This window comes from Parambassis ranga, chromosome 22 (genome assembly GCF_900634625.1).
Source record: "Parambassis ranga chromosome 22, fParRan2.1, whole genome shotgun sequence".
Classification (NCBI taxonomy): Eukaryota; Metazoa; Chordata; class Actinopteri; family Ambassidae; genus Parambassis; species Parambassis ranga.
The window spans coordinates 13,125,130-13,152,211 of NC_041042.1; the positions used below are offsets into that span (position 1 = coordinate 13,125,130).

The 27,082-nt window shown below is 40.5% G+C and overlaps 3 protein-coding genes across 9 annotated transcripts; 1 reads left to right on the top strand and 2 right to left on the bottom strand.

Moving 5' to 3' along the window:
- Window positions 1-16: 16 nt before the first annotated feature.
- LOC114427337 (inositol-3-phosphate synthase 1-A-like) lies at window positions 17-4,949 on the bottom strand. Its single transcript, XM_028395350.1, has 11 exons — window positions 4,778-4,949; window positions 4,374-4,498; window positions 4,132-4,293; window positions 3,490-3,619; window positions 3,130-3,323; window positions 2,900-3,049; window positions 2,159-2,374; window positions 1,601-1,765; window positions 1,392-1,505; window positions 933-1,150; window positions 17-796 (listed from the first exon to the last, which is right to left on the bottom strand). The coding sequence occupies exons 2-11, from the start codon at window positions 4,485-4,487 to the stop codon at window positions 601-603; spliced, it is 1,659 nt and encodes a 552-aa protein (XP_028251151.1). The 5' UTR covers window positions 4,488-4,498; window positions 4,778-4,949; the 3' UTR covers window positions 17-600.
- Window positions 4,950-6,404: 1,455 nt separating this feature from the next.
- On the top strand, window positions 6,405-11,930 carry LOC114428022 (programmed cell death protein 10). The gene is made up of 8 exons (XM_028396328.1): window positions 6,405-6,518; window positions 7,409-7,629; window positions 7,868-7,921; window positions 8,924-9,041; window positions 9,195-9,321; window positions 9,876-9,954; window positions 10,048-10,130; window positions 11,062-11,930. The coding sequence occupies exons 2-8, from the start codon at window positions 7,540-7,542 to the stop codon at window positions 11,141-11,143; spliced, it is 633 nt and encodes a 210-aa protein (XP_028252129.1). The 5' UTR covers window positions 6,405-6,518; window positions 7,409-7,539; the 3' UTR covers window positions 11,144-11,930.
- A 1,052-nt stretch (window positions 11,931-12,982) lies between these two features.
- Window positions 12,983-26,501, bottom strand: LOC114427980 (beta-1,4-galactosyltransferase galt-1-like). Of its 7 annotated transcripts, none has more exons than XM_028396246.1 (6): window positions 18,930-19,363; window positions 17,733-17,837; window positions 15,202-15,824; window positions 14,320-14,650; window positions 14,058-14,233; window positions 12,983-13,946 (listed from the first exon to the last, which is right to left on the bottom strand). In XM_028396246.1, the coding sequence occupies exons 3-6, from the start codon at window positions 15,789-15,791 to the stop codon at window positions 13,727-13,729; spliced, it is 1,317 nt and encodes a 438-aa protein (XP_028252047.1). In that variant the 5' UTR covers window positions 15,792-15,824; window positions 17,733-17,837; window positions 18,930-19,363; the 3' UTR covers window positions 12,983-13,726. The 7 variants fall into 7 exon arrangements, with proteins under 7 accessions (XP_028252047.1, XP_028252048.1, XP_028252044.1 ...); XM_028396247.1 differs by having other exon boundaries at window positions 18,926-19,363; XM_028396244.1 differs by lacking the exons at window positions 12,983-13,946; window positions 14,058-14,233; window positions 14,320-14,650; ... (1 more) ...; window positions 17,733-17,837; window positions 18,930-19,363 and adding exons at window positions 22,122-23,000; window positions 23,087-23,262; window positions 23,352-23,682; ... (1 more) ...; window positions 25,474-25,604; window positions 26,486-26,501.
- Between the last annotated feature and the right edge of the window lie 581 nt (window positions 26,502-27,082).

Genomic DNA, 27,082 nt, shown 5'->3' on the forward strand with positions numbered 1-27,082 from the left:
ACTACAGCACTCGTAATTTTTAAAACATGTATACATATATGTGTTTTTCCAAGTCTGTAACTAGAGCTCCAAAGTTACAGTAGCCAGGGTAAGTAAAATAAAAAATGTATTTTTTAAGACATTCCATGTGCCTGCTTGCAATGAAACATTGATGAACATTGAATTTTCTGCTAGGGAAACAAAAATAGATATTTCCCCCAAATAGTTAAGCCCTAATCTGGATGTCAATATAAAATCAGAACAGACAGTGTCACACAGTAACTTAAATAGCCTTTCATGAATAAAGCTGACCATTCAACAAATACAGCAGTTATCAGAGCCATTCTGCAATGAATAATATCACATTTGACTGTAAAACCAGTGCCTATTTCAAGTATACAGTACAACTGTACCCTTTATTTGTACTGAACATGGAAAACACTTGAATATAAATATATAATATAACATACTTTAACAAAACTCTATGGTTGTGTATAAATCTAGCATCCACCTCGGAGTTCTGTTTTTATAAACATAGCTTGACAAATGAGGGCCTTTGTTCTTTTCAAACAAGAATTATTAAGTTTACTGTTGTTTTGGGTGGCAGTGTTTCATTTGCAGTCATAATGTTCGTGCTGCATCCTCCTCATGTGCATATATGCCATTCGTCAAAGTTATATGGTTTCCATTGGTGAGAGCAACCTTCTTAGGAAAAGCCATGTCACTGCCGACGTGGGGTGTATGTGGAGGCAGGAAGTTTCTCTGCAGCTTGTGCTCCAGCAGCATGTGGTTCTGAGGAGGAAGGCCCAGGCATGCTCTGAAAAAAAGACAAGGAGGGAGACTGCTTTAACTGCATAACACTGAAGGAAGTCTACACATGCATGATAGATACATGCCTGGCTCCTGGATTATGCAACCTTTGTGGGATTTTAAAAAAATTAACTGATCCACACCTCATGATGTTTTCTATGCTGGCCCTCTGGCGGAAAAAGGCATTGATGACAGGTGTCCCACATGGAACCAGAGGGGCCTTACAGAGAAAGGAGAGCAGTGCTAAGACACTGTGAAAGGACTGGAAGTCCTCCTCCCCTTGGGGCTGAACAGTGATACGCTGACAAAGCTCTGTCAGGATAACCAGGTCCAGGATGATTGGACTGGCTAGCAGAGAGTCCTGTGAAGAAGAAAAACACAATCAGTTAGCATGACGGCCCCTTAATGTATGACAAATTTTAAATTGTTTTGTGTAGAAATGTCCAGAACTGACTCAAGATCACTACAGTCATGTGTGTGACCTGCATATGCCTCCTTGTATTAGTTCTAGGGCTTGTTATGGAGGATTACTACCATGCTCTGGTACTCTCTTCAGCTGCTATTAAGATAAAGACAAAAGCTTCTTAGGCTAAAAAACTGACCTCACAGGTATTGTGAAGTGCAATGGTATTGATCCCTCCCATCATTATCTCAGAGGTGTATTCATCCATGGCACGCTTGCTGTCTCCCACACAAGGGACATACTTGATCACCACCTGGAATAAAACAAGTGTGTGAGTGTGATCAGGTCTACTCTGTAAACATCCACATGCAGCTCTGTGTCATGCTTGCGTTTGCGGCTCTCACTCACACAGTGGTCAGGTTTCTCTCCAGGCTGGTAAAGTATGGGGTTGGACTGGACCATATCATCCACCACATTGCTCTTGGAGATTTCCTTGGACCGGAACTGTTGCGGAGCTGACAGGTTTTTCCCGTCGTTGTTGCCCAGGTGATTGTAGCTGACTATGGAGGTTGGCTGTTGAGAAGATAAAATAACATGTCCAATGATATGTTTATTAATAACTTAATAACAAGGCTTCTTCTGATGTATTTTTAAAACCATGTTAAAAATGTTTAGCTTGATAGTAGTAATGTCTTGTGGCAGTTAATTTTTCTTCCCTTCACTGTCAACACTCAAATATTGTTGTTTCATTGTAGTATTTGCAGAGATAAAGTAAAACAAATATTTAAAAAGCAACCGTCATAACACATAGTCACAACTATGTGTTATGACTATGTGTTATGGCGGTTGCTTTTTTAATATTTGTTTTACTTTTTCTAACCTTGTATTCTGATAGTATGTTAATCAGAAAAGAATTTGTATTTTCCTCAATAACACAAATACAGCCCCCTCTCATCTAACTCTTACTTTGATCCCTGCGCTGACCAGGAAATCCACCAGCACTGACTTGATCTTAGTCTGACCGGACTTGAAGTCATCACCGCCGATGAACACACCTCGCTGCATGGCCAGCTCCACGGCCCCTGGGACGAAGGTGTTCTGTGGGGAGCCATTGATGTAGGCGCAGCCCTCCAGTATACTGGCTACTGCAAACAGGGTGGAGGGAGAAACTTCTGCTCCAGCCTGATGCATGTTGGGGGAATAAAAAAAAAAGATATCAGCCGTTACTGAGCATGTCATCACATTACACAATGGATTTCTCCTGACACATCATCTCTGTGCCACGATTCTGTCGTCGTCTTCTTAAATTGAGCTATTTGCTGAGGATCATAAGTCTGTGAAATGGGCTATTATCATTACAGGCAAGACAGGAGATAAAAGAAAAACTTGCCCAAGAGGGACAAATCCTAATTTTCTTTCCCTGATCTGATATAAAACAGAATTTCTGACTCATTAAGGCATTTCATTTACAGTTCCACAGTTTGTGTTAGAAGAGCTAATCTTTTCATCCTCTAAGCTTTAATAATCACCAAATGTAAATGGAGGGATTACAGTGGGTCTCCAGCATTAGGAAGAAATTAAAGCTGAGAGGTTGCTTTACAATGAGCCACCAACACAATTTAGGTTGGTTCAAGGACGGTCAAAGACAGTGCCTCTCTTCATTTATTGAGATTTCTACTGAAATTTAGATTTTTTTAAGGCTCTCACCTGGATCGTAGCCAGTAGGCTTTTGGCAGTGTCATTGACCCCTGGTATGACATCACAGAAGCGCTCTGTGTTTGCAGTCCACAAAACAATGACTTTATCCACACCACTGGACTGGCGGAAGTCCCTTATGTCAGCTCTAATCTGCTCAACCTGGAAGAAAATTTACACTTTAAGTCTAATACTGAAGAAAAAACAGATGAATTGAAATGTGAGTTGGGGCTTTGTGTTACCTGCTCTGCCATGGTGCCACTGAGGATATTGTCTGCCCGACTTTCTTGGTTTGCAGCAATGAATTCTGGGATATAGATGGATGGTCTAGGTTTCAAGTCGCTCATATAAGGTCGGAGCTGCTCTTGTAATGACCAGTCAAGCACCTGAGCTCTCTCCATAGCACTGGCCAAATCCATTGAGGAGATATCCCAACCTGAAAATACCACGGAAACAATCTCTCACTATTTTCACCTTATGGACTCTCTAGCCTCTGAAGATGGCCTGAGATCAGATTTCACTGCCATTACCTCACTTTCTCTATTAAAACTCACACACACACGCACAGTACGAACTATACACAGATGCAAAATTGTCCATACCGTCAAAGACGATGTCATTAGGGTGCACCATGGGAAGGAGGTCACGGAAGGGCACGTTAACCTCGCCCTCGAGCCCTGATCCCAAACAAACGGTGGATGCCTGTAGGAGGGAGCCGTAGTAGTTTGCTTTCTAAAGAATGAGGAACAGACACGAGAGAGAAGAAAAAAAACAGAGTTTGGTAGATTAATCCCATGAGCCTGTGTAAAAATGGAAAAATGGGACTAGCTCACAGAGGGAGCAATGAATGTCCATATGAGGGGAAATCTGCCAGACACAAGGAAGTTAAGCTCTTAGCACTTCACTGAACATGTCAGCAGACTATGTTTGTAAAATAGGACAAAAGTCTTTTCTATTAGCTCCCTAGTGGAGCGCCTCGGTTTTAACATCCTCTTATAATCTGGTTAAGAACAGTTCATTCACTCCCTGGAGCTTTTTTCCTGATGAATTGCAGGATTTAGGTATTGGCATGCACACCAGCCTCTATAATGATTAAACAACATAAATTTACAAAGTAATCAAATATTGCCAAATTGCTGACCTGTTATTGTCTCTGGATAATGTAGCACTGCGCTCTTATAATAAAAAAAAGGAATATACATATACTATGCATGCATATACTTGCAGCTGGGTCTCTCACTTACCTTTTCTCCAGTCTTGGTCTTCCAGGTGAGACCCAGCTTGTTGGCCAGTACAGCCGCCATGACTGTGGTCCCATTGTTTCCTCCCCAGCCCACCAGCATCACACCCAGCCGGGGAACACGCCTCTCAGTGCGAAAGGTCATCTCAGTGGTGCAAGGGGTCACCTGTACTCCCATACAGTGCAGGGTTAGTCCAGATTGTACACACACATACAGCAAAAGCACAATAAGGAAGCCTGACTTACTGTGACTTTTTTCCCATCCCTGTGCACTGACGTGGTCTGGTAAGCATAAAGAGCTTCAATGTGTGTATCTGTGTACTTAACATTTGGGCTGTTGATGTGAATGTTGACAGACATGGCTGCAGAATCTGTGGAGAAACAGCAGTTATGCTAATTATCACTCTTTACGTGGAAACTGCATCACGGGCAAAGCTGCATTTCCTGAACACGTCATGTTAAACTCACACTGAGTTTAAAAACAGTTAATAAATGAATAGAGTAAGTAAATTAATTCCATGTCGCCTCAATTGACAAACATTTTCTGAACAGCTCTTGACAGACTTGACGTTAAAATACCCAAAAGCAGGTGAGCAAATAAAAGAAGTCAGAGACATACATACAGAAACTAAACCCGGAAATGCTCTCACCTTTTTCTCTTTCAAGATGTTGTTCACTAACTTTGCTAATAAGGAGACGGCGCCGTGTTGACTCTGCGGTAGCTCTTCGCCTGAATGACTGGAAGTTTCTACTTTTCTCCGTGTAAAAGTGCCGGTTCGGTTCAGCTGATCTGTCTGTCCGCAACGATCACCCTCCCTCGTGCGAAGGATTCAGCAAGACGAGCCAATCAGAAGGCTCCGCGGCTCTTACGCAACCTGCGAGGATGGAGGGGAAACCTGCGGGGCGGCAGCAGCGAACAGTAGCGCCTGATCCCGGTGTAATGGTGGTAATGTCTAGAACATTGTCCGTTCTTATTATCTATTTATTATAATGAAAAATCTCTTAATGAATGTTATGCAAATATAATTACAGTAATTTAACATCCAGCACACAGGATTAATCTCAATCAGACATCGCTATACATTTAACTCTGCAGCATCTGTAAGACCATAAAGGAAATCTCAACAGACAGACAAAGCAATGATCAGTCTTGACAGGGTCAATCTGTCACCTGACCTCAATTACAATTATCTTGTATTGGTAAAGGCCAGATTCTTGGGCTGTCATCTAAAAACCTGCAGGCCTGACCCTGTGGAAGTCAATAATAAGTGTGGACTATGTGTGACATAGAACATGTTACTGCTGGTCTCCTTTTCTGTACTGAATTCCTCTCATGCCTCATATTAAACTTATATTTACACAAAAACGAGAGTCTATTTGGACACCAGGGGTCACTGTATATATATAAATGGAAAAGAGCTGTCTACACAATTCTCACACTATGTGCAATGTTCAATTTAGACCTACATAACCAAAACAGTTTTCTGAAGAAACAACAAGGGTGCTCCAAATATTGTTGACCTGGTTTGCCAAACCTGGTTTAAAGCCTCAGTATCTGGGTCCTGAAACTGACAATTGTATCCCATCCTGCTTGTTGACATGTATGTGCCTTAGGGCTCCATCCATCAGGATCCTGCTGCCCTTTGACCCATCAGTGTGAAAGTGCACAGACACTTGTAGCCTGATAGATTACCTCTACATTCCTCCAAAATGAGATAACCGATGAGACCTTTGACCTTTTCAGATATGTCGAGTGGGGCAAAGATGATGGAGACTTAGGGTAAAAAAAGACTATAATTATCCAGTCAATTTTAATGTCAGGCATATACTCTGACTGTCCATATTTGTTCTCTCAATGCTTTCCGTTTTTGAGTTATTATGTCTTCCAGGGTGTGTTTAAGATAAACCCGATAATCACAAGGGGACTTCCATGTGCCCTTTAGCTCCACCTAGAGCCAAAAAAGACATAACATATTTTTAAGAATACAAGCCCTTTAATCTGTTTTCTTAAATTTATCATCAAACATTTCTTCCTTTCTGTCTTTCTTTTGAATGTTTATATATTTTACTGTAAATTTCCCCTATATTAATTTTAGATGAACTCACAGTGTTATTTATTATTTACCACAATTGCATGTGGCCATTAATGGAAAACAAAACTCTATTTTTTAGTTTATTTTACTTTTTTTAATGGAGGATAAAATGTAGCAGTTGTCATGGTCTCTCAGTCGTTCCCCTCCCTGATTGGTCGATGTGTGTTTACGTAGTAACGGTCCGGAAGCTGTCGCTCGGGCCAGTCCTAAAAAACTTCCGCCTTAAGTTGTAAAGAAAACACAGCAGCTAAAAGGCAATCGACGGCGTACCCAGCTTATTTAAGAAGTCAGACCAAAGGTAGATACAAGTATACATTTGACACGCATACACCAATTTATACATCTGTCCTAAAGCAGTTTGTCGACGCATTTTAACTCATCGGCGAATGCAAATCTACAATTTACTGAAGCTAGCACGTAAGCTACGCTAGCAGTTCGCTAACATCGATTTGCTCGGCCATAGGCCTCAAGTGGTTATCTCTAGGGGTAGATCGTGACATATATGTCAATTTAGCCTGCCATTTATCGTTTTGTGAATGGATTTTGATCGTTTGTTACCTTGAACCAAACCACAGCCCCCATTTAACGCTACACCAGCCACTTAAAAACCCCTGCACTGTTAGCCGAGTAGCTGTTATCTGGGGCTGTCTACATCCAGTTAGCTTGCCGTGTCAGAAATAATACTCTTGTTTTACAATGTCTTTAAAAACATGGGATATTTACCTAATCGAATACGTTAAATCATTACTATTTGTTTAGCTAATAGCTAAGCTGCACCAGGAAACATTTCTTTTCCAGTCATGTCTTTCGCCCTTTAAGATATATTGACACAAGTATATCAAAACATTTAGGACATATCAGGGTGGACTCTCGATGTTCAGATGGTCACGTATTTAGGCGGATTATTGGTCATTGAATTCCTGCTGCTATCAGCCAGGTAACATATAATTGTGCCACTCCCCTCTAAGTTATAGCTTCCTGCTCGCCAACCGGTATAGTACAGACTCGTACTTATGCAGTGTTGGTGGATCAACATCGTCTTATATGTGAAAAAGAAGATGTTGCAATACAGAAATGTCAAATAAATGTGAAATGTAGGTTGGGTTTTTAATTACTCTACTGTGCCACATAACCATTCAGTGCCTACGAACTTATGCTTTTTGTTTGTCTTTCATCGTTTTCTTCCAGACTCTTTCACTCTGGCTCTTGTGTGGTTTTCATAGTGTGTGTGAGTGTGAGTGGGTGAGTGTATGTGTGAGTGTGTGTGAGCTGCAGTGTTCCTCCTCACCCTTTCAACAAGAGCTGCTCCTCCCTGGAGGATGACAATGGAGGAGATGAAGAATGAAGCGGAGACAAACTCCATGGTATCCATGACGCTGTACGCTGTGATGTACCCAGTTTTCAATGAGGTAAAATGCCATCTTTATCTTCCATCACCTGAGTGAACAAAAGTAAGAATGAGGAGTATGTGGAAATGGATGTAATCTATTTAATCTAAACAGGGTTTTAATGATAAACAAAAGTGCAGCTTGACTAAATTATGTGAGTTCTTTGTTGTATTTATAATCCTCCATCTTTGACTGAGGTTACAGGTGGCAGTGTCCAGATTTGGCAATGACATCTTGTCTCTCTGTTTTCCCCTACCAGCTGGAGAGGATTAACCTATCAGCAGCTCAGACACTCAGAGCAGCCTTCATAAAGGTAGGGCTGAAATGATTATTGACACACTACCATCATAGCTCCAAATGTATTTACCGCTTATTTTATGCTTTTGTCAATATTCAGTTTCCTTCTTGAGGATGTTCTAATAGAGAGCAAATGTTAATTACTGATCACCACTCCTGATGTTGTGTTAAGATTAAGAAGATTAAGAAACCTTTATTAGTCCCACAATGGGGAAATTGCATAGTGTTATGTACAGTGGCAGCTGTCTGATGCAAATGTCTGTGCCTTTGAAAGAATGTGCTGTGTAGGGATTTTGTAACGGATAGATGACAAAAGCACATTTCAAGCTGCAAAAAAAAAATACATTTCTTTTAAAGTTGTTGTTTCCATACTTTCACAATCACCATTTCAATACTTTATTAAATATTAAAGTCCTTGCAGCTTTTCATGTATAAAGCTGATGTTTTCTGTTATTAGTCTATACGGTAATGTCTCTTCCACCCTTTGTTGTTATGCTTGTGTGATGTTCGTCAACTCGGGTATTTATAGAAAATCAAACACACTGCTATTCAGACTTATGTGGTGTTTTTACAAGTGATACCTTGATTTAGTCATCAAATGAGACTTTGTTAGTGTCCATACTCTGCTCTGATTGCACTGGAATAATAAACACACAGTGTCCATCAATTGCTTCTATACTTCCACAAATGAGCAGTTTGCAGTTGAAATATTAATGACTGAAGGAGAAACTGCTTTGTCTTTCTACAAACCAAAGGGAACCATGATCACGTTACAGCTGTTTTACTATTGATATTTGTGGATCTTTTGTTCAGTTGTCTCTGTCTTTCTGCTGCTACCTGACTGGTGTAATCCAAGGTTGAATTATTCAGGAGGAGAGCTTTTGTGTATTCATTTGAACTGCTTACGGCATGACACCTGACATTCATTCATCTTTTGCTTTTAATTAAGACAAACTGAGCTTCTTTTCTCTGCTTCTCCTCACCTCACTCTGCATTAAAATGTTCCTATTATTGTCAGGCGGAGAGGGAGAACCCTGGCCTGACTCAGGACATCATAATGAAGATCTTGGAGAAGAAGAACGTCCAAATCAACTTCACTGAATCTTTACTGCGCATGGCAGCTGATGATGTGGAAGGTAAGTATATGAGAAAAACATAATGAGGTAGAAGTTCTCTTTGATGTTTGCTATGTGATGCAGCTGATTGTGATAATGCCATCATACGCTACAGTTTATTAGGTGTGCACCGCTCGCTCTCTTGTTTCAAGTATCTGAATGTCTCTCCTGCAGAGTTCATGATTGACCGACCAGAGCAGGAGTTCCAGGACCTAAATGAGAAGGCCAGAGCTCTGAAACACATCCTCAGCAAAATCCCTGATGAGATCAATGACAGAGTACGCTTCCTACAAACTATCAAGTGAGTACGAGCAGCAAACACACAGGGTCCATGCTGTTTTAAAACACAAGCACACACTGTGTGCCGGAATGAATACAGCAATTTACACATTACCAGCAACTGCTAGTAATTTACACATTACAAACTAGTGCTGCAGAGCTGGGCTTACCCCCAGGAACTCTTCTTTATTGTAGTATCTGTGCTAAAAATACTATCTGCAAAAAAATCTATGATTTGTTCAGAACTATGCTTAAATAGAATGTGCAACACTGAGGCCTGCTGCCATATTGTATTGTGCACATTAAGTGATGACAGTGTAACGTGATGTCTGAATGTGGCATAAATTAACTTTAACTTGAAAAGGGAAATTTGACAGTGTAAATATAATACATGCCTTGTGGTGAGCTTTGTGCAAATAGCATAAAAATGTGTTAATTCTCTGTGAGAACTGCACCTTTTGGATGTTGTTGTTGTCACAGTTGTCTCTGACTGGAACAGAGCGCTACATGGGTTTGGGTATAAATTCTTCTTTAAACTGAATGAGTTTTCAATTTTCTGTTTTGTTTCTTTTGTAGAGACATAGCCAGCGCCATAAAAGAGCTTCTGGACACAGTGAACAATGTCATTAAGAAGTATCAGTACCAGAATCGCAGAGTGAGTAATGGATACAATAACATATGTTATTTCACTCCTGTTATCCTGGTGTCTAATTCCGTTGTTTTTTTTTCTTTTTTTTGTTCTGCCAAGGCTCTGGAGCACCAGAAAAAGGAGTTTGTGAAATACTCCAAAAGTTTCAGTGACACCCTCAAAACATACTTCAAAGACGGAAAGTAAGTATATATCAGACGTAGGGTTGTATTGTACGGCCTGATCGCTGTGCTCACTGACTCACAGACTGCATTTCTGCAAAGAGGTCATGACTCTTCCCATGTCAAATTGTGAAACTTATAGGGGCACTGGTGCAATATTTTCCACAATATTTTTTTTTATCTGTGAGCTTGTATATCTGAAGACTTTCCCAGTGAGTGTTGAAATGAGCGATGTGTTACATATAATCTTGTGACCTTGTCTAGAAGGATATGAAGACATCTTGACCACAAACGGTTAATTACACATGGACTCTCTGTTTAGTTTTAAAGTTTTAAAGACAGACTTTGAGAAGAACTGTGTTTTCAGTGGTTACAAGTTAATTCAGTGCTGAAATCATTAACACACATTTTAAAGAAAAGTTCAAAGGAATAGTTAAATATTGTGGGAGTCTTAGTGGTGATAACAACACGAGGAAGTGGCTGGTTTCTGTGTAGAACTAAAGTCTTCTAATTAACCACCTATGTAATCAGATAAAACAAGCAAGATATAGAATATTCACCTGTTTCTAATCTGTATTGTAACGTAAGCTAAGCAGCATTTTACTGTAGCACCATATTTACTGAACAGACATGATTGTGGAAGCAACATTGTGCCTGCAAGTCAACGCCTTTCTTTCTGTTGCATCATTTGGGGTTAATTTGGTATTATTATTAAATTATCCATTAATGAAAAGAGACTTTGTTCCCACAAATTGACAACCTCCGTTTTTTTATTAAGAAGCTTTGAATGTTCTTGGGATCCGGACCCACACAAGAGCAAGAATGTTTGCTGGTCATTTATTAACAGGGCCTTGAGGCTCGTTTTTATTTCCACTCTCTTTGTTCACCAGCTGTTCAAACAGTGTGCAACACTTCCCCGTCCATCTTCACATTTTTCCTTTTTTGTTCCCAGGGCAATAAATGTCTTCATCAGTGCAAACCGGCTCATCCACCAAACCAACCTCATACTGCAGACCTTCAAAACCGTGGCCTAGCCCCCCCCTTCCTTGCCCAAGAGACCACAGAGCGCCCCCCTTCCCCCGTGTCCTGTGGGGAGCAACTACTAGAATGGCGAAAGCTTGAAGAGCACCTCACCCATATATGTAAATTAGAGTTGATTTTAGGGTCGGGGTCAATTTCATTGGAAGGTTCTAGATTCCAGTTCAAGAGACTGAAAAGTGCCATTTGTTTTTTCAATGAGGATTTTCCAGTCTTGAAATGGAACTGAATAGGGCCCAACACTTAGGTTAATTGATTTTATTTGGACAGTTTTAATTTATAACCCTGGTCTTGTTGGGAGGTGGTGAGGCGAGGTGTTTATTATAAGACTAATTGCCATTTTTCTAATATATTCATATTGATCATTTTACTTTTAGCTTTTCAGTCATGGCTACACATCTGAGACCACATCCAGTAGGGGTGAGTCTTGTCTATGCTGTTTCTCTCTTCTTGCCTCCTCCTTGTGTCATTTTGCCACGGCCTGTACGCGCAGCATTGACTTAAAGCACCTGACTGCAGGTGAAACAGCCGTAAGGAGAGGAAGCAGTGTCGGACGTTTGAGAGGCAGACACAGATTTTCTTTCTCTTTATTATCAGAAGACAGAAAAGCCAAATGACTTCCAGCACAGTGTGCGCCTTACCAAGTCCTGTTAACATTCCCTCCTCTCAGAGTGTAATGAAGTGGAGCCAGTCCCTGCTGTTGGGGGATGTAGAGAGAGAAATGAGAGTTCTGTATTTAACTGATATCTGGTTGCAAATGTTCAATAAATAGTTTCCAAATGATGATGCTTTTTTTTTTAAATGTATTTGAGTCCAGTATGTGTGGGGTGACCTCTCCTTTTTTGTTGAGGGTGAGTGATGATAGCATTTTAGTATCTGTCAGGTTGTGCATTGGATGAATATAGAAGCTTGGACTTTTTTTAGCTCTGGAAAATAAAAAAAATAAAAAATGAGAGCAAATCTTTGCATATTCTTGCAGAAAAAAGGGAGTTTAAGGACCACATAAAGTTAGTGTAATAGAAACTGCTTCAAAACACAATATCCCACTGTAAGCTTTCTGCCACACTGCAAAATAGGCAAAGGTCAAACCAAAAAAAAAAAGACATGCAAAAACCAGCCATTATTGGCTGCTACTGTAATCAAAAATACATTAAAACATAAATTCAACATACTCCAGCCTGCAGGATTAACAAAGGAAGACAGGCCGTGTTAAATTAACTGCAAGCTAGCATCAAGGTTATGAGCAAAAAGGCATCAGTTCACTGGACACTTGTTAACTCTTAATTTAGGTACTTAAAATGAGTTTGTTCCAAGCATTTGAGAACCTCTAGCTATTGTAAAAGCTACAATAACCTCAGGATACAACTAAATATGTGTCAAAAACTGGAACATAAAACATTAGTCTGAAAGCAAAGGTTTATCTTATCCTTGTCCTCTGGTTGAACATGTTTTCTAGTGTTATTCAGCTTGTGTAAATCACAACGGTTCGGCAGAATTCTTGTCTAAACTGTAGCTTCAGTTTTACTGCCTTTGACTTTGCCACAAACACGTACTTCATTGCCCCAAGATGCTTCATAGCTGTACCAGGTCATTTTTTTTGTCTGGTTAAATATTGTTGTTTAGGTCTCCATGGCACCGGGACAAGAACATTTCCATCGTTGCTCGGAAACAATGTAGCAGGAAACCATAAAATTGCTAAGAGACTGAGAGAGGCTCCAGAGGAGCTCTGTCAGAGGCTGGAGTCTTCAACCCTCTACTTCCCTGTTGTGTGGTTGTTTTGTGAAAACTTCACACCTTCCTTTTGCTTTAAATTAGTAAGACTGAATAGAAAAGGGCAGAATTTACATCTTTTATTGAAACAACACTAAAAAATGTTAACTTATTAATTTAACTGTTGATTAAGTACAATTGTGTAATAATTAAACACATTCTTTTTATTGAGGTTGATCATGATTGTCATAAATAAAATAATTTCCCTTCTTGTGACATAAAAATAAAAGAAAGATCATTCAAAACAGCACAGTAAACAGCTTACCAGCCAATCATTAGCATGTTAACAGCACAGCCACTCCCAGTGGAAACTGAATATTCAAAACATGGAAGACAGAGATGCAGATGGATGGAGGCCAGTCACATTGGTATCATATGGCACCATCCATGCACAATGGAGATCAACAAATATTTGCCTGTCTGTCACAAAAAGGGAACTATACTCTGAGAACAGCACAAATTAGGATCAAAATTCTGAACATAAATAGCCATAGAACAGGTTGATTTCATGTTGTGTTGCACAAACAACAGAAACAAAATAGACACAAGAGAAGAGAACACAGCATCACTGCTTTTCTTCATACAGTTCAGTGAGTGACAGTTCAGTAATGCATTGCATTAAAAAACAGATATTTTTAGCTATATTCACTCAGAACACAAGAGAAAACACTGGCCAGATATTTAGATGAAGGAATTGTCAATTACAGTACATAGCCTACAAGAGGTCAAACTTTCCATTACAGGACAACATGGTTTTATTTCTGTTGCTTACTTCAGGTTCTTTCATAAATGTCCATCTATCCATCCTATCAGGTGTTCAGCAGCCCTACTCTCTTCAGCACCTGGTCCACTTTGGGAATGAGCATCTCATGAAAGTCCCACAGTCGTTTGTCCACATTAAGCTCCTTCAAAGTCAAAGACCCACGCAGAGCCGTGCGCACGTGGATGAGCCGGCAAACCTCTGGTGGAACTTTGTATTGTTGTCCAAACCTTTTGAGCACTTCGTGCACTGAAGTCTGCTCCACAGACCTGCAACACAGACATGAGTTTGAATTGTGGTGTATTGGATGGTACAGTGTAATAGCGAGGGAACAATCTTAACATGACAGGAATTGTTATGCAGAGGAAATAAACACCTACTCTGGCCGAACTATCAACTTGTACGGGTGGTATATATTTCTGTTGGGGTCCTCCCGGTAGATGTGCTCCAGAATATTAACTCCTGGCACTCCATTCCACTGAGGCAGGTGAAATCTCTTGCTAGGCTCAAAGTGTTGATAGGGAAAGATATGGTTCTCAATGGGGAACACACCTGTCTATAGATGGAAAGATGCACGTTTTAATACTTTGCATGTTTATACGATAGATGTCTTTTTGCAAATGGATGCCAAGTATATCATACATTTGGATGTGATTGCTCGAGCGTGCTCATCAGAGACTTCAGGTCGTTGTGCTGGTATGGCATAATGATCTCATCGATGTCGTTCAACATTACGTAGCGTGAAAGCTCCATAGATCTGTAAATGCAGTCATTCAGTGTAGTTAACTGGCCAAAGTAGTGCACGTCCCCTCCATGCTCTGAGAAGAGCCAGCCGTGAGATGGATTCAGGTGCTTGTCGATGGGCCAAGGAACCATTTCCACAAAGCCCTCCTGGCTGTAACTCTGCAGCAGGTGGTTAAGGTCTGGACCGCAGCTGGTGTTGTAGATAACTACTCTGTCCACACCTAGCAACCTGAGACAAAGACATACACAGGTTCAGGCAAGGGAGATCAACAAATATTTGCCAGTCTTTCTCACGGCTATAACACCACAAAAAGAGGAACTATACTATGAGAACAGCACTGACACGACTGATGGAAAATTCCTGTAACTTGAGCCATTAAATAATAATTATTACCAGCCATTACATGGTAATGCTGAGTCAGGTTACATGTAAACAACTAGAATAGAGGATTAATGTGTTTAGAAAAGATGGGACACCTGTTTTTTTTCAACTTTAAACATCTCATTTAGGCCAAAAAACTATATTCTATACCCCCTGTATACATTAGCTTTATCAAACTGCAGGCAGATGGCAGCGTCTTTCTCCTTGTAGCTCTGCCATGCACACCATGGATGTGCAGTGCTCTCCCGATTTTTCTGAATAAAGCAGATTCATCAGTTCTAACTGTTTGGTGGGGAATGCAGGTGTAATGTTTTCTGACTTAGTTGCCTCACTTCAAGCTCTGGATGTAATGACCTGGATGTAAATATTCATCGACATGGTGTTGTTTCTGTGCCAACCTGTACATCTCCAGGGTCTGTGCGTACTGCAGCACATTGTTGTAGTCTCCAAACAGGTTAGAGATGCAGACTGTGAACTTCTCCTTGTTTTCATCGGTCCTTTTGTTCCTTATAGGAAGCCAAGTCTGGTTAAAAACCTTCGATCGATCCGGTTCAGTCAGTAGAGTGACATGTGTGGCATTACAGTTTGTTGGAATCGGACACATGACATCTGTGGTTACGAAGGGAAAGCCAAAATTGTCGGCATGTTGCAGAATGGTTGATGGACTTGTTTTACTTAACCAGCCTGCGCAGCAGAAAGCGCAGTGAAGAGGCTGGATGGAGTCTCTCCTAAATATTCCAATGATGCGTAGATCCAGACCCTTTACTCTCTGGTCTATGTAGGCTGACACCAGTAGGTGTTTGGTGTTTTGAAGAGGGGTGATAGTCTCACTGGAGATCCCCAATCCACAGTTGATTGGAGCTCTACGTGGAGGTGGGATAGATGTGTCTGTCGTGGATGTTTGGTCACTAATGAAGAAAAAAATGATAAAGGCGCCGATGAGGATGAAGAGGAGGAGTTTCCTTTGTGTGTTTTTTGCAGAGTCCATCCAGCTACGGTAGTGAGGAGATTGATTCCCAACCTGAGGCAGAGAGAATCAAGCATTATTACATATCAGCCTCTAGTCTCCTCCCAGTTTTGATTTATGCTTCTCTGCATTTGGTGTGTTTTTTAAAAACAAAGTTCAATAATGAAAATCAACAAAGCAGTGCCATCATGTTTAGCTTTTGTTGTCTAAAACCTTCTATGGTTAAACTTATTAGTTTGATTGCTGTTGCTAGGCTATCAAACTCTTGTTCTTCTACGTCTTTATTAGTTTGCTTGCCGTTGCAATCAAACTATTGTTATTCTATGTCTTTAGTATTCTTATTGTTATTCCGTATGCTTTTTGGCTCAGCATATCTTCAGAATGCATGGACCGATTCAAACATCAAAAGATTCAGCTCATTCAGGACATTCCCGGAAACCTTCAATAGTAATTACAAATATTATAATATTAAAAATATTAAACCTTTTCCACCCTCAAATTAACATGGGAGTCAATGGGAGATGGTTTTTGAGGTCTCTTCTGAGTTTAACATTAGTGTGTATTGCGTGGAATGTTGGGAGCCAGAGTGCGTGATGTCATCACTCAGAGTGGAGAGAGGCTGAGGAGCTGCCTAAAAAAAAATCTCTCTAACCTGCGCTCAGGCCTGCACCTTCCATCTCACTGGGATAATTTTTATATCAGTGACTTCATACTGTTCTTGTCTTCAGCTGTTTCTTTTTCATATCTTCATAATATTAAAACATTTTCTACTTTTCAAAATAAGAGCTTCATCTTTTCAAATTCATAACTGTGTTTCAACAAATTAAGTTCAGATTGCAGATTCTCCAGTAATTCAGAGCAATCCTTCACATCAGCGTTCAAAGCAATGCTTCACCTGCGGCAATCAAACTTGCATTTTCTTCAGGAAATGCTTTTCTATTTTTAATTGTTGGTCATGTGTGATAGTGTCACGTGTCAAGTGTGCTTCATGTTTGATGCAAAAGTAACAAAAGTGCATTGTGAGATTAACCTGAATGGGAAAGTACCTATTAAACAGGTTCAGAGTAGTGTTTCTTCCTGTTCTAATTAGTGAGATGCAGCTGTAGTAGGAACAGGTAATTTGCCCTGTCTTGATTGAGCTATCCGCATTGCTGTATGGCCGGGTGTAGGCAAAATGAAAATGTGTGTGTGTGTGCATTATGATGTGAAAAATGTAATCTAACAGGAAATAAACCAAGTCTAATCCACGCTGCTGCCCCAGCTATAGTAAAACAATCAAATGTTATTATGCCTATAGTTTATAAATTAATGTTTAAGGAAGATCTCAAACAGAAAAGGTCCTTTTACAAGCTAACCTTCTCAACTGAGTAATAGTCCTTTTCCTGGTAGTCTTTTACAAACAACAAGCAGGGTGTTACATGGAATCTACATTCAAATTCCCCTTGATGGAAAAGATACTGAATCAACAGAAATCAATATTAAACAGATTAATTTTCACTGCAAACATATGCTTTGTTAGACACAACACACGTACAAGGAAATTTTATTCTTTAGGGGCAATTTGTTGCAGAAGTAAATACAATGAATCCACACATACACATATAGACCTACAACACAGAATTACAAAGGGTATCAAAAAGACTGATAGCAGCAAGGACAAAAGAGTTACAGATTAAATCTGCTGAGCTGACTGAGCTCAGGGTGACTGAGCGGGCCTTCTCTCTGACTGTAGAGGTGAAGGAGGTCATCTACATTAGAGTTTGCAACGCTACATTGTCTCAACCTATGTAAACACACGTAAGTGAAACTATAGTTGCATGACAATAATAAAGAATGTCGATGTGTCATGGTTGTGTATTCACTCTGCAATTCAGCACCTCTTGTCCAGTGTTTGGTTCAACATAAAATATTTATTTTCTCACTCTGTAACTGATAAACTTCTAAGTGTGCAACCAGTCTGACCTGTTATTCTATTGTCCATCCATCCACCCATCGAATGGAGCGGGTTCATAGTCCAAGAGGCGCGATACACCCTCGACAGGTCACCAGTCCATCCTGTTCTTCTACCTTTATATAAAATAACTCACACTTACAGTTTCCTAAATGAATGAGTGATAGCATGCAAGCATATTACCAAGAACAGAAGTCTTTTCTGTTTAATCTCTGCACACATCAGTTTTCACACAGACTCTGATCTGATGACATGCTGCACAATAATTAGTTATGTTCAAGCTGGTGCAGGTCTGCTGATGTTAGTCACACATACCACAGCAAATGACTGCCTGAATATGCAGCTTGTTTTGTAAAGCCCTTCAGAGCATGTTTTAACAGGATGATGTTTAGAAGTTGGAACAAGAGTCCGAAAACTCAGAGGCGACCTACTTTCATGCATGTTTGCATGTTGGAAAATATGCACGTAAGCATAATACATACGGACAATACAGCTGATTTAGCTTTAATTAAATGTATTAGACCTATTAGTACTTAAACACATCACAAACCCTGCAGCCAATGGAAAACTAACATGTATGCACCTTGATGAGGTAAAACTCTGTACCAGGAGGTGACTGCGTTTAAAGAAAAAAGGACACAGATCAAATATTGTCCAGGATTAAAGTGAATTAGCCTTTGGTTGTTTAATTTAACTAGATTATAGTAAAAGTCATAGATCAGGTCTTTCTTGTTATTTTATTAAACTAACTAGCCTTATGTTATTTGGGTTTACACTTCTCTGCTCTCTGTGGAGTTTGCCCCAATACACACACACACACACACTGACTGATTAGGTATCGGTCGCGCCGTCAGACCAACACAATGCATGCGCTTACAGAAAAATCAGTTCACTTATCTACAGTTCTGTCCGTCACTACAACACGTTGCTGCCATAGACGCACTCTTTACACACACTAGTGTGCGCTTAGTGTGCGCGCTGGTTGGGAAACGCCGCTCTAAACACCCCGGGGGGCCATAAAGAGGTGTAACAAAAACAACTGCTATCCAAAGAATTAACAGCTCGCAGCAATGACTTCCACCTTCACACTGCACTAACTTGGGTCCCCTGATGTCAGCCTCCAAGTGTGGATAGGCCCCCCACTGTACAGGTCTGACACGCACAGATACTCCAGGCTCTATATAAAGACATAGTAAACACTCACTCACTTTTAGACGGCAGCTCAGAGGTGGATTATTTTATTTAGTCCGTTTCTTTGTCCATCAGGTGTCATCAGGCTTTTGTGCAGTTCCTCTTTTCTTGTATGTTTTGTTTCAGTGCGTGATCAGCTCTGAGATCACTGGAAAACCGCGAGAAAGAAAAAAACGCGACGCAAAGACGAGAGGTTTGTCTGTTTTCTTCTTCTGTCTTCAAAGCTGCTGCCTGCTCCTAGCAAACATCACACATCTGTGGTTCAGTTCCTGTGTGAGTAGTCAGGAGTGCTCGTGTAATGCGCTCCGCAGTTAATATATATTATTTATTAGAATCTGATCTCCAGTGCCATGCGTATAGCGCCACTTTTTCTGATGCATACCTGAATCTATCTGCTCGCTCTTCTTCTCTCGCCTTCCTTCTCCTGCCACCTCTTCCCATTTTAATCTTCCTGGTTCACCCACCCACACCAGGGTTTTGTTTGCTATTGCCAGGGAGTTCCTTATTGTTACCCTGCAGTGCTTCCCGTGGGCATGGGGCTTCTCTGCATCATTTGGATGCATGATTTCAAACAGGGGTGTTATATGTGTGGGGATCCAGAAGTTCCTTTTTACTGTGCTACTACTGAGCCTTGGATTTAATCCAATAGTAACAATGACAGATGTTGTGCAGCAGGTTCCTGTTCCTATAGCTGGAACTTATCACCAGAAGTTACATCATGTCAGACTCACTAATGGCAGAAGACAAAGTCCGCTTTGATAAGTTTAGAAATAAACCACAACAGTTTTGTTTGCAGGTCATGCAAATCAACACAATGCAAATGTCTGATCCATGGCACAGCACTTCCTTTATTGGGAGTGGGAACTAAAAAGCTGTTTAATTAAAGCTCTTGTGTGCGAATACGCTTTTGACTTCAGCAGCAACAGAGGGTTTAGTTTAATCTAGACCAATTAAATCACTGCTTCTTTTGTTGTGAACCCTTAATAGAAGTGTGATCACACTGCCTGATCCTGAAGTAGTGTTTTGGTGAAGTTACATTATTCGGTATGCCAATAATAATCTTATATGAGCTTGCAGAAGAAGTAACGTTTTCTGTCATGTGGTTTTCTTCTCCCCTGTGTGTGTATGTTGGTGTGTGGGTTCTTTCTTCCTGTAAGCGGTGACATTTCATGCGAAGCACGTTATGACAAACTTATTTAAAGAAGGTAAAAAGCAGTTTCATCGTTTCACTCAGGACTATTTAAAGATTTGTGGGGGTTTTTGTGCTTGGAGTGGAAAACACAAATGGATGATGTTGTATCAAAAATTTCCCTCGTCACACATTTGCATTTTTAACAATTCTTCCTTGATGCAACAAAGGCAAACACTTAGATTTTATTTTATTGTTTTATTGCGCAATTAGCATCAGACAGGACAGGTTTGCTATTTCAGTTCCCAGGTGATCATGTTTAAAATGAAGCCTTCTTCTTAATGAGACTGTGAGATAATGAAGGTTGTGGAACCTAAAGTTACACAGCCTGTGCCAGCTGGTATCCAGTGAGACGCAGGTTACACATGATGCCAGTTCATCACAGGGCAAATAAACAGCCAGCCAGGCTCCTACTCACACTTAGGTTGGTCCTTAGGGGGAACATGCAAAGTCATGCTTCACTATGAACTCTATAGTTGTTGCAGTTCCAACTGATATTGCTTAAAAATAAACAAGTGAATATTATGTGCGATGAACCTATTGACCATCATGTTGGCAGTTACCATCACCTCCAGTGATGTTGCTACCTTTTTCCACCAGTAGAGGTCCCCAGAGAGTTACCATTAACCACCCTCCACCCTCTGCACTGTTCAGAAGACATTATCACAGGCACATTTAAAGATTAAATAGGTCACGTCTGTGCTTTCAACCCCTGTTTAAAGTCACCGCATTCTCAGCCATGTTTCTATCATATGAGTCTGAGAGTTAACCGACAGGCCGCATTGTTCTCATATGGATATCTGTGAATGCAAACATCAACAGGACCTAATTAGAATTTAGGTCACACAAACACAGAACAAAAAGAGGCCAGATGTGGACACAACACCAAATCAATGGTCATTTCTCTATAAAAAGCTGTGTACCCATGAGGGGTGTCCCTCGGGTTCTTTGAGCACCACCCTGGCAGCTGCAACCCACATCCGCACAATGGCCAATTTGCAGTGACATCTCAGAGGGGAAACCTCTGGTGCCCTTCTCTACTGTGTACATTTATGTGTATCATTCTAGTCTAACCTGTTGGCTGCTGATGTGAAAGAGTTTTTGACAGTCTATATTAACACCTTCACAGTGGAAAGATGGTTTTTAATTTACAGTGGTTGGTTGAGTGAGTATTACTTCTGCTTTGCATATGTGTGGTATGTTAAAGTACACTGCTCAAAAAATAAAGAGAACAATGAATGAAATTTTCAAGTTGAAAATTGACCTAATGGAACGAGACATGATGTCCCAGATGTGCTTGATTGGATTCAGGTCTGGGGAACAGGCAGGCCAGTCTATAGCATCAATGCCTTCATCATGCAGGAACTGCTGACACACTTCAGCCACATGAGGCCTAGCATGGTCATGCATCAGAAGGAAGAAATGATGGAGGATGTTGCAGGCAGCAGAACGTTCTCTACAGCATCTCCAGACTCTGTCATGTCTGTCACATGTGCTCAGTGTGAACCTGCTCTCATCCGTGAAGAGCACAGGGCGCCAATGGCAAATCTGCCAATCTTGGTGTTCTCTGGCAAATGCCAATCGCCCTGCACGGTGTTGGAGTCTATTTCTGACAGTTTGAGCAGAAACATGCATATTGGTGGCCTGCTGGAGGTCATGTTGCAGAGCTCTGGCAGTGCTCCTCCTGTTCCTCCTTGCACAAAGGAGAAGGTAGCGGTCCTGTTGCTGGGTTGTTGCCCTCCTATATGGCCCCCTCCTGACTTGGAGTTGCATTGTGTTGTTTCAGTGTTCCCTTTACTTTTTTGTGTAAAGGTAGGCTACAACCCTTGGACAGTGTCTATGTGCTGAATATAAAAAAAGTCATCAAGATGAAGGAAGTTCAAAGTATAAGTTGAGTCAAATGTTTGTTGACTTTATTTCTGACTGGTACAGATAAAAATTATTATTAAAAAATGTAATTTCAAAAATTTCCCACAGCATGTTCAATAGAGTAAAAAAATCCGGAACTCTATCACATTCATAAAATCCCAGTTTCAGACTCAATAAATTATTCCCACAGCATTATATTGCCACCACGGTGTTTAACTGTGGAAAAGACACCTCTGTGACCAATGAGCTCTAGTTTTGATTTAACTAACTGAATGACAGTGTGTGTCAACTCACACTCCATTCCAGTGCAAGGAGTGTTTTGGTGTCTATTTATACACAACTTCCTCTACATCTCCTTCCATAACCTTTCAAGTATGTAACTCTGCCAGTCTTGTTCTGCACTGTTTGGCTTTTTAACATCTTGATAATACCTCAAACGCCAGTTCTTGATACTGGAAAGTGGCTTCTATAAACCTGTATGCATGCTTTGTAGGCATCAACAATCCTTTTCCTCAAGTCTAAACTTATTTGATTCACATTTTTCATGATGCTTTCACAAGTGTTAAGGTAAAATGTTATTGTGTGTTTACTGCAAGATACCAATTCTAACTTTTAAGTGCAAATCAAATGCTTACAGGGTCACAGTATAAAATACAAATGAAATAACTTTTTCATCCCAAGCTGGGAAATTCTGTTATTACAGCAGCAATACACAGGCATAGTATAGAATACATGTACTATAGCACCACATGGAGCACTAAGCAGCATTTGTGTGTAGATCATTAAAATGCTGTCCAGCCCTTCATTCAGCTCTTATGTTATCAGCCCTGCTCTCCTCAGCACGTTGCTCACATTGGGGAGCAGCATGTCCTTAAAGTCCCACAGGCGAGTGTCCATGTGGAGCTGCTCCATCGGCACCTCCCTGGGCATGCTGATTGGTGAGTGAATGATCCGACACACATCAGGGGGAACCTTGAACGCATTTCCAAACATCTTAAGGACTTCGTGTACTGAGGTCTGCTCCGCCGCCCTGCATGTGATGCACATAAACATCCACACACATAGTTAAACACAGAATGACATGACAGCTGCTACTAAATACTCATCTTAACCTACCTTGGCTGAAGCAAAATCTTGTATGGATGGTAAATGCTTCTGTCAGGCTCCTCCCTGTAGATGTGCTGCAGTATATTAAAGCCTGGTACCCCATTCCACTGGGGAAGGGGGCCTATTTTACTTTGGTTGAAAGGTTTCTTGGGATATATGTGGTTCTCAATGAGGAATATTCCTGTCTATGGAACATAAATTAAGATGGCAGCGTTATTGTGGTATTATAACATGATAAGTAAGCTTTTATAAAGGCTTTTAGATGAAAAGTTACATTTGGATGTGTTTGCTCTAGCATGTTTGTCAGAGACTTCAGGTCGTTGTGCTGGTATGGCATTATGATCTCATCGATGTCGTTCAACAGGACATAGCGTGAAAGCTCCATAGATCTGTAAATGCAGTCATTCAGTGTAGTTAACTGTCCAAAGTAGTGCACGTCCCCTCCATGCTTTGAGAAGAGCCAGCCGTGAGATGGATTCAGGTGCTTGTCGATGGGCCAAGGAACCATTTCCACAAAGCCCTCCTGGCTGTAACTCTGCAGCAGGCGGTCAAGGTCTGGACCGCAGCTGGTGTGGTAGATAACTACTCTGTCCACACCTAGCAACCTGAGACAAAGACATGCACAGGTTCATCCATTTATCCGTGCACAAGGGAGATCAACAAATATTTGCCAGCATTCTTCCTCACAAGCGAAGCAGCACAAAAGAGGATGTATACTCGAAGAACATACATGCACAGGATTAAGTTACATTCATGTTTCTGCAGAGAAAGAAGCAATATATGTAAAAAAACAGACATCTCTTTCCTTTTAGAGATAAGACAAAGTGCTAGTTGTGATAAAGTCTCTTCCTTTTCCCCTTTTTTAGGTTAAGGCATGCAACAGCTAAGTACTTGGTTTAGAAAACCACACTCCTCCTCAGCAGAGTGTTCACACGTATGCATAAATACAGTCTCAAGAAAAGATGTGCTAAAGCTTATTGTAAGGTGTCATTTTTAACTTTGAAAAGAAGATTGACATCATTCTGCTTGCTGAGAATAAGGCCAGGAAATAGCATCTTGTACTAGTCTATTAATATAAAGTTATAGAATAGAAACGTGCTGCACTATTCATTTAACTTACATTCCAAGTTTAGGTGATGATGCAAATGAAGCAAATAAAGTGAGCACATCCTGGTTACCTACTTTGTCATTTAAAGTGCTGCGCTACATGTAGTCTGTCTAAAGCATGTCCTGCTGGGTTTGCCCCTCATCAGCATCATTCAAAACTATAGTTAAATGATAAACAAATGCAAGCAATTCCACAGAGGAGTTGTTCCTGCAAGTTCACATGAGTGTTTGTGTTGTTACAGCTGCTCTACCTGTACATCTCCAGGGTCTGTGCGTACTGAAGCACGTTGTTGTAGTCTCCAAACAGGTTAGAGATGCAGACTGTGAACTCAAACTCCAACTTCTTCTCCTTGTTTTCATCTGTCTTTTTGTTGCTTATAGGAAGCCAGGTATTATTAGTAGCCTTCAATCTATCCGGTTCAGTCAGTAGAGTGACATGTGTGGCATTACAGTTTGTTGGAATCTGACACATGACATCTGTGGTTACGAAGGGAAAGCCAAAATTGTCGGCATGTTGCAGAATTGTTGTTGGACTTGTTTTACTTAACCAGCCTGCGCAGCAGAAAGAGCAGTGAAGAGGCTGGATGGAGTCTCTCCTAAATATTCCAATGATGCGTAGATCCAGACCCTTCACTCTCTGGTCCATGTAGGCTGACACCAGTAGGTGTTTGGTGTTTTGAAGAGGGGTGATAGTTTCCTCAGAGATCATCATGGGGCAGCTGGTTGGATCCTGACGCATTGCTGGGATGGATTTGTATGTTCTTGGTGTTTGGCCAAAGAGGAAGGAGAGGAGGATGATGATGGAGAGGAATAGGAGGAACCTCCGTTGTAAGTTTCTAGCCATGTACATTTTAGGAATCTGAGGCAAAATTTAGGAGAGATTTAAAGAAGGATGAAAAAAGCTCACAATAAAACAACCTAAATGGATAAATAGCACTGCAGGCTACAAGAAACAGAGGAATATTTGATTATAGTAAGACCCCCTGGGCAGCACCATGTCAACACCAGTGAGAAGTGTTAGAGAGAGCAGGCTTGGTTGTGGGATTTCCCAATAGGGTACAGATGGGAAAGAGACGGATGATGCAGTTACCCATTCATTATCCTCTCTACAGTCTATACAGTCACACTGTTATTTAGAAAGGTTCAGCTTATCAGAGACACCACATAAAAGGTTTTAAGTTGCCTGAATAGAAAATACTTTGTGTATTTCCTCATGATACAAAGACACACAAAACAGGAAGGAATTTCTCTTTTAGTGTAATTTGTTTATATAATGAACATTGACTTACGGAAAGTAGGTACATCTCCTGAAAGAACGGCTGGAAAACGTAAGGGTCCAGTGCAACCTGTGCTGTGATCTAACTGGTTTCCTGTTTTGTTATCACTGCTCTCTTGTCGCTAATACAGCTGTGGGTGTTACCTTTAAGCACAATACGTATGTCAGCAGAGTACCGGTACAGGGAAACTGGTATTGCTAAGCTCTAAAAGCTTTCAGATAGATGTATTTTGGATCATAATCATTTGAAAAAATAAGCACAGAAAGTCCTTAAACTTGCAGTTGTGTAAATTATAAATGAACGAGTTGAAGAAATATGATCCATCCTATCTGTATTCAAATGAAGTTAGTCAAGTTGCGCAGGTTTTGCGTCACATAAAAGACAGTTGGATCACACCCACGTCACTGCGTTCCAAACATATACAACATATCCCTCATTACAACCAATATAAGTTTAAACAAAGCACTTTAACATTCAAATATTATTTTTATTTTATTATTGTTATTATTGTATTGTACTGTATTGTATTATAAAAGTTATCAGGACAAAGTGAGGCTTTCCCTTCAGTGCACAGACATGTGAATCTGTTATATTTATAGTATGAAAACAGTTTGGGATTAGACCAATCAGATCTTGTAGCCGTGTATTTGCTTTTTTTTAATTTAAAAACTGTATTATTCTGAAAATGTGCATGAATTTACTATATATATATTCCTTGGTAACTCATATGACATTTTTTTAATCTGTAGCATCTGTCTCTTTTTGTGGAACCACAATATTTGAGGCCATCTCTAAGACACTGAGGGAAACCCCTCGGTCACTCTTTGTCTGACCTACCTGCATACTGAAGGCAAACAGACGGTTACAGATGTTTCATTCACTGCATTTCCAACTACACTCATACAACCACACACACACACACACACACAGAAATACACCTCCTGTTTTTTTTAAAAATTGTTTTCTAAATTTACAGAGATTCAAAGAAAAGGTCAAGACAATATAACAAATGTTGCTTTCATACCTCAAAAAGGTTTTTATCCAATCATTTCTGGCAGCAAACATGAAAGGGTTCTTCTTCAATGCAGCTAAAGGGAGGGTCCAGCATGTGCAGTATCAGACTGTCACCACTCACACTACCAGTTTGTTTTGATTGCAGAAGAGATATGCTGCAACGGTCTTCCTTGCAGCGGGTCTTGCAGCTTTTCGAAGATGATTAACAATGCCAAAAAAAACTCAACTTCTGCTAAACCTATTCTCATTTTAACTTTTTGAACATAGCTGTTTGACCCCAGATGGTGGAACTGATGGGTGTACTTTGAGCAACATTTGTCTCTATTACAGCCAATAGAGAGAGAATGCATGTTCCACCAGTATAAAACAATTACACTTTTTCAGGTCTGTCTAGGATCAATTTGAGGGTTGTAAAATGATCAATAGATAGAAAGAAAAAACGAAGAAAGCATGCTGCAGCAAATCTATAGATACATTTTGTTTATAAGAACCCAATTGTGTTACTTTGGGTTAAAAACTTTTTTTAAAATGTCATTTTCAACCAGCAGATGTCAGTAGAGAGCAAACATTAGCCCATGCCCCCTCTGTTGGTGTGTCAGTCTCGGCC